The sequence below is a fragment of the Nannospalax galili genome, unplaced genomic scaffold (assembly GCF_000622305.1).
Source record: "Nannospalax galili isolate Female #2095 unplaced genomic scaffold, S.galili_v1.0 scaffold576, whole genome shotgun sequence".
Lineage (NCBI taxonomy): Eukaryota > Metazoa > Chordata > Mammalia > Rodentia > Spalacidae > Nannospalax > Nannospalax galili.
In genome coordinates, this window is record NW_008339223.1 from 2,814,774 (window position 1) to 2,821,303 (window position 6,530).

Consider the following 6,530-nt stretch of genomic DNA (forward strand, 5'->3'; position numbering starts at 1 on the left):
CCAATGCTATGCCATACCCAATGGAGGCCAGAAGAGGGAGCTGTATCCCTTGGGAATGGAGTTACAGAAGGTTGTTAGCCACCATGTGGGTGCTGGGAACCAGACCTGGTTCCTCTGCAAAGGCAGCCAGTGCTCTTAACTGCTGAGCCATCTCTCCAGCCCACCCCACCCCCACTTCCTTTTTTGAGACAGGGCTCAATATGTAGGTCTGTCTGACCTGGAACTTTCTATGTAGGCCAGGATGGCCTGCCTCTGCATCTCAGGTGCTGAGATTAAAAGCCTGTGCCAATACATCTGGCTAGTAAAAAGTTCTAAATGCTAGAAGTATTCTAGGCATTCATTATAAAAAAATCATGAAAATGGTGCATATTGGTATGATGAATTTTAAGGTTGTTAATATGATGTGAGAAAATGCTTAAATCATAATAGGAAACAGATTAGAATAGTTTATATATGAGCTTAAATACATAAATTCAAAAATATATAAAAACAGAATATTAACTTCCAGGTTACTGAATTTTTCTGTCTTTTCATTCAGCTTTTTCTGCAAAAACTGATTCAGTACTGTTCCAGTACTTGCCTTGACGTCCTTGTGCCAAATGATTACACTTCCTAGCGCTCATTTTCTCTCCAAACTGTTCAATGTATATTTCATTCTGCCCCATTTGTTCTTTTTCATCGTAGATCTGCATAATATTCACCATTCTACTGATTTGACATTAGTTTGTCTCGAAATTTCCTCTGCCAAACAAATTAGTCCATTACCTTTCAACTCAGCCTCAGGCAAGTTCTTAGGCCTAGGGCAGATAGCAGCCAGACTCTGCCAAAATCTTCAAGTCCTTGTTTCCTTCTCCTACTGGGACATCTTGAGCCAGGCCTTTATTAGAATGGCCCATTAAACTCTGCTTATAGCTTTCAACTGCTGTTCTAGTCAAAACTTCCAAAGTCTTTCAGATTCTTTCAAAAACCAACATGACCAAGTTATTCTCAGTAACAGCTCAGTCTCTGATAAAATTCTATATTAGTTACTTTTCTGTTGCTGTGTAAAATGCCACGTCCAAGGCCACTTATAGAAGAATTCATTTTGCTTACAGTTCCAGGGGGGTAAGCATCCATCATGGCAGAGGTGGCTTGTCAGGAGGCAGCCAGAGGAGAAAGCTGAGGCTCACTTCTTCAAGAGGGCATAGGAAGCAGAGAGACAGACACCAAAGATGGGACACACCTTTGAAATCTCAAAGCCCTTCCCCAGTGACACGCTTCCTCCAGAAAGGCCAAACCTCCTGAAACCTCCACAAACAGTGCCACCAACTGACCAAGTGTTTGAATACACAGGCCTATGGGAACACCTCATTCAAACCACCACACAGTGGCATGAATAAATTGCAATTTAATTTTATCATTCACTTTAAAAAGTGTAGTATTATTTTTTAACTGAAAGAAGGCATTACTGGACTGGAGAGATAACTCAGTGGTTTAAAACACTGGCTGTTCTTGCAGGAGACCTGAGTTTGATTCCCAGCACCCACATGGCAGCTAACAACTATCCATAACTCCAGTTCGAGGGGATCTGGTGCCCTCTTCTGTCCTCTGTGGGTACTGTGTAACACGGGTGCCCTTACATACATGCAGGCAATATACTCATACACATAAAAATAAATAAACAAATAAATTAAAAAAGAAAGCATTACAAATGTATATCTGCATTTCAAAATTATAACAATTTTATTTTGTGACAGGGTCTCATTATATAGTCTTGGCTATCCTGGTACTTGCTATGCAAATGAAGCTAGGCTTGAAGTCACAAAGATACATCTGCCTCTGCCTTCTAAGGACTGAGATTATAAGTATAAGCCACTACATCTGACCAATAACTGCATTTTAAAAAGTAAATATTTTAATAGTAAAACATTTTATTATAAAAATATTTTCCAAATACAAGCTAATCTTTTGAGAGAAGCAATAACCTGAAGCCATGTCAGGGAAGTGAGAGAAACAATAATGAGAAGAAAGATGGCTATAGTGTAGTGGCGCACGCTTTTGATCCCAGCACTGGGGAGGCACAGGCAGGTGGATCTCTGTGAGTTCAAGGCCAGCCTGGTCTACATAGTGAGTTCCAGGACAGCTGGGGCTACAGGGAGACCCTGTCTCAAAAAGACCAAAAAATAAAAAATTAATAAAACCAAACCAAAAATAAAAGAATAATATGACCACAGGCAAACAGGAAAACTTATGGCATTACACTTGTCTGAAAAAAATTTAAATTAGGAAAGTCTCAATCTGCAATCTGAGAATATTCAGTGACACGAGACCAAAACAGAAATATGCTGATAGTAAAGTCACCACTAAATCCATGAAATGTTTAAAAAATAAATGTTAAAAAAATGTTTTAAAAGTTGTTTTAAAATTTCAGCTTTGGTTTGGTTTCTATCTATTAGTGCTAAGTCCAAAGTCATGCTGAAGTACACGTCTATTAACTCTGCATGTTTTCCTCTCTCCCAAGCCTTAGCTGTTTATAGTTCCCGTTAATTTTCTCAAGTTCTACTTTCTGGGCCTGAGGACAGATGGGGTTTCAAAAGCTGACATTCTTCTTACAGAACAGAAGCAAGCACGTAGGCTTTCTCCTCGCTCTTATCCCATCTGTCCCTTCCAAGACAGGCTCCTGAATGATTCGGTTTATACTTGGGTGTGTTTCTGTACATTTGCATAAGAACATTTTCAGGATATCTCACATATATTATCCCACTTTGATCCTGTGTCTGGTTCAGCTACATCTATGTTGGGATGAAAATAACATCAAAGATTCAGGGAGATTAAGAGACTTGTCCCAAGAATCCACAGCCAGCTCAGGCAAGGAACAGAACAAGAATGTCCATCTCCTAATTCCTAGCTATGAGGTATCATGACTCTGTCAAACTGTTTATATAAGCAAAAGGGCTGATAATAAACTTTTTTTGAGACAAGGTCTCCCTGTAGCCCCAGCTGACTTGGAACTGACTATGTAGACCAGGCTGGCCTCCTGAGTGCTGGGATTAAAGGCATGTGCCACCATGTCAGATGATAGTGAACTTTTTATTCCCTCCAGAGAATGTTCATGAATTGCCAGATACAGAATTCTTTCTGGATATTGCAACAGATTGAATATTTATTCTCCCTTCTTCACATGTCAAACCTCAAGTCCCCAAATTAGAGGTAGAGCCTTGGGTGCTATGGAGTCTTAATGGCATTAGTGGCTGTGCTAGTTTGAATGAGAACATTCCCCATAAACTCCAAGTATTTGAATGTTTTGTCTTCTGCTGTTGGCACTGTTTTGAGAGGTATAGGAGGTACAGCCTTGCTGGAGGAAGCCCATCACTGAAGGTGACTTTAGCATCACCTCACTTCCAGGTTTCTATGCCTTCTTGAGAATGGAAGCTCTTGGCTTTCAGTTCTGGGCTTCCTGCCATGCCTCCTCTCCATGATGGACTCGTATCTCTCTGGAACCATAAGCCCAATAGACTCTTTCTTCTATAAGTTGCCTTAGTCATGGTGTTTATCGCAGTAACAGAAAACTAATATAATAGCCTTGAAAGAAGGGATGTGAAGGAGAGATTGCTCTTATCTCCATACCATGTGAGGATATAGTAACATCCATCTTCAAGGGATCCATCTTCTCCTTCTGTCCTCCACAGGCAGTCTTCCCACATGATATATAGCCACATACACACACACATATACATACATATAAATAAAAATAAAAGTGGGGTGTGATGACACACACCTTTAATTCCAGTATTCCAGAGGCAGAGGCAGGTGAGATTGAGGCCAGCCTGGTCTACATAATCAAGTTTCAGGCCAGTCTAGGCTACAGGGAGACCCTGTCTCAATACATCAAAAAAAAAAAATCATAAAAAAGAAACCAGCTGTCTATGAACCAAAAGAGGGCCCTCACCAGAAGGATCCACCCACCTGATCTGCTAGTGCCTTGCTTTCTGGACTTCCTAGACTCGAGATGCTTGAAAATTAATACTGTAGTTCAAGTCACCCTGTCCAGGATATACCAGAGCTAAGCCAGGAACTATATTTGGGCACTGAATTTGTCATAGTGTTGTCTAAGTCACAAATGCAGGTACTAACTTACCTTTTTTCTTTGACAATAAACAGGGAATTTCAATTCTAGGGAGAGAGCAGACACTGTTATTGTTCTTAGTGAGGAACTGAAGGGCTTGTTTTAAATAATTTCCAGTCTTAACAATCAATTGACAGAATCCCCAGAATACACATCTTTCCTTTCCATTTCTTCTAGACACGTGAAATTTATAAGGAATAAAACTGCAGATAAATCCATTGACTTGGGAGCACAGAGCAATCTTATTGTATTGACAGAAATATTATGTTACTTTGTTAATAAACAAATTCAGAATAAATAAGCACTGGAGACTTTTAATGTGGTATGAGCTCTCAATTTCCACTGGATTCCAAGCTTCTCTAATTCCATGCTACTTTCTTTTTTCAGTACACATATGGTTTCCATTTCTTCTAGTTAAATAGAAGTTTGAGCTTTTAGTTCTAAGTGATTGTGTTATTTTCTATTCCCAACATTATGAGTTTCCCTATATCCTTTCCAACAGTTGGCATTGTACTGAATCTTTTGGTCAGATGGCCATTTTCACAAAATTAATTCTTCCCCTCCATGAGCATGCAATGCCTTTCCATTTTCTAGTGTCTTTCTCAGTTTCCTTCTTCAGTTTGCACTGAAGAGGTCTTTTGTTTCCACAGTTAGGTTTGAAATTGTGCATTTAAGTTTTTGGCTATTGTGGAAAACAAATCCCTGATTTCTTTTAATATCTTATTTGTATTGGCATATTGGAACGTCACTGATTTTCATTTGTTAATTTCATATCCTGCCACTTGGATGAAAGTATCAGCCATGAAGTTGTTTGTGTGTTGCCTCTATGGTTTCTTATTTGAGGAATCATATCATCTGAAAATAGGAAAACTTTGATATCTTTTACTATTTGTATCCATTTTTATTTCTTATCTTACTGCTTTAGCTAAGACTTCATGCATCATGTTGATTAGGAGTGGGAAGAGTGAGCATCCTTCACTTTTCCCTCATCTTAATGGGATGCTTTGAGTTTTTCTCTATTTAGCACGATGTTGACTATAAGTTTGTCTTTTATAGCCTTCATTTATGTTGAAGTATGCTCACTCCGTCAATAGACTTTCCATGACTTCATCATGAAAGAATATTGGGTTTTGTCAAAGGCCTTTTCTGAATCTATTGAGATAATCATGTGATTTCTACATTTGAGTCTATTTATGTGACAGAAAACATACACTGATTTCTGTATGTTGAACCATCCCTGAATCCCTGGGTTGAAGCCAACTAAAATTCAAGTTGTAGCTATTTTATTGAGGATTTTTCTATCTATTGTCATCAGGGAGATTGGTCTGTAATTTTACTATTTTTTAAATCTTTATATGGTTTTGGTAGCAGGCTAAGGTTGACTTCATAAAAAGAGTTAGAAGGCCTTCCTCTTCTAGTTTGTGAAATAATTTGGGTAGTGTTGATGTTATTTCTTCTTTCAAGTTCAGATAGCATTTTGTAGTGAATCCATCTGGTACTGGGATTTTTTTTTTTTTAAGTTGGGAGACTTTTTATTACTGCCTCACACTTTTTGCTATTTATGGATCTGTTTATTTACTTCATCTTGGTTTAATTTTGTATGTTGTATACATCTTGAAATTTGTCTATTTCTTTTTGATTTTTCTATTTAGTAAACTAGAGTTTTAAGATATGCATTTATGATTTTCTGAATTTCCTTGGTATCTGTTGCAATCTCTCCCTTTTTGTTTCTGATTTTATTAACTTGGGTCTTTTATCTTCTTTTGGTTAATTTGGTTCAGGGTTTGTTAATCTTGTCTCTTTGAAGGATGAGTTCTTCATTTTATTGATTTTTTTGTGTTCTTTTTTCTGATTCTATTTCATTGATTTTGGTTCTCATTTTGATTTTCTATTCCCATCTACTGTTTTGGAGTTTGGTTTGTTCTTGTTTTTCTAAGACCATCAAGCATACCAGTATGTTATTAATTTGAGATCTCTCAAAATTTTTGATGTCGGCATTTAGTGCTATAAACTTTCCTCTTAGGACTGGCTTCATTGGTTCCTATAGATTTTGGTATGTTGTTTTTATTTTTCATTCAATATTAGGAATCGTTTTTATTTTCTTCTTGACTTCTTCAGTGTCCTAATTATCATTCAATAGTGTGTCGTTTTGTCTTCATGAGTTTATGTGCTTCCTGTAGTTTCTATTGCTTTTGATGTATAACTTTATTTCATTGTGCTTGGATCGGATACAGGATGTCATTTCAATTTTCCTGTAGTTTTTGAGAGTTTCTTTGTCATATGCTGTCAATTTTGGAGAAAATTCCACAGGCTGCTGAGAAGAATGTGTATTCTTTATCATTTGGGTAGAATGTTCTATAAATATGTTAGGCACACTTGATTTGTGATGTCATTTAACACTGTCATATTTATTAATTTTTTTATT

General features: G+C 37.5%; 1 protein-coding gene across 5 annotated transcripts in view; it reads right to left on the minus strand.

Moving 5' to 3' along the window:
- Nucleotides 1-6,530, minus strand: part of Cnrip1 (cannabinoid receptor interacting protein 1) — a 38,240-nt gene that overhangs the window by 5,988 nt on the left and 25,722 nt on the right. For 2 of the 5 annotated variants that reach the window (XM_029563933.1, XM_029563934.1), the window contains exon 4: nt 4,118-4,152. The exons of the other annotated variants lie outside the window; for them this stretch is intronic. In XM_029563933.1, coding sequence (XP_029419793.1) covers nt 4,118-4,152 — 35 coding nt within the window. The remainder of the gene's footprint in view (nt 1-4,117; nt 4,153-6,530) is intronic. 5 annotated transcript variants of the gene reach the window in all.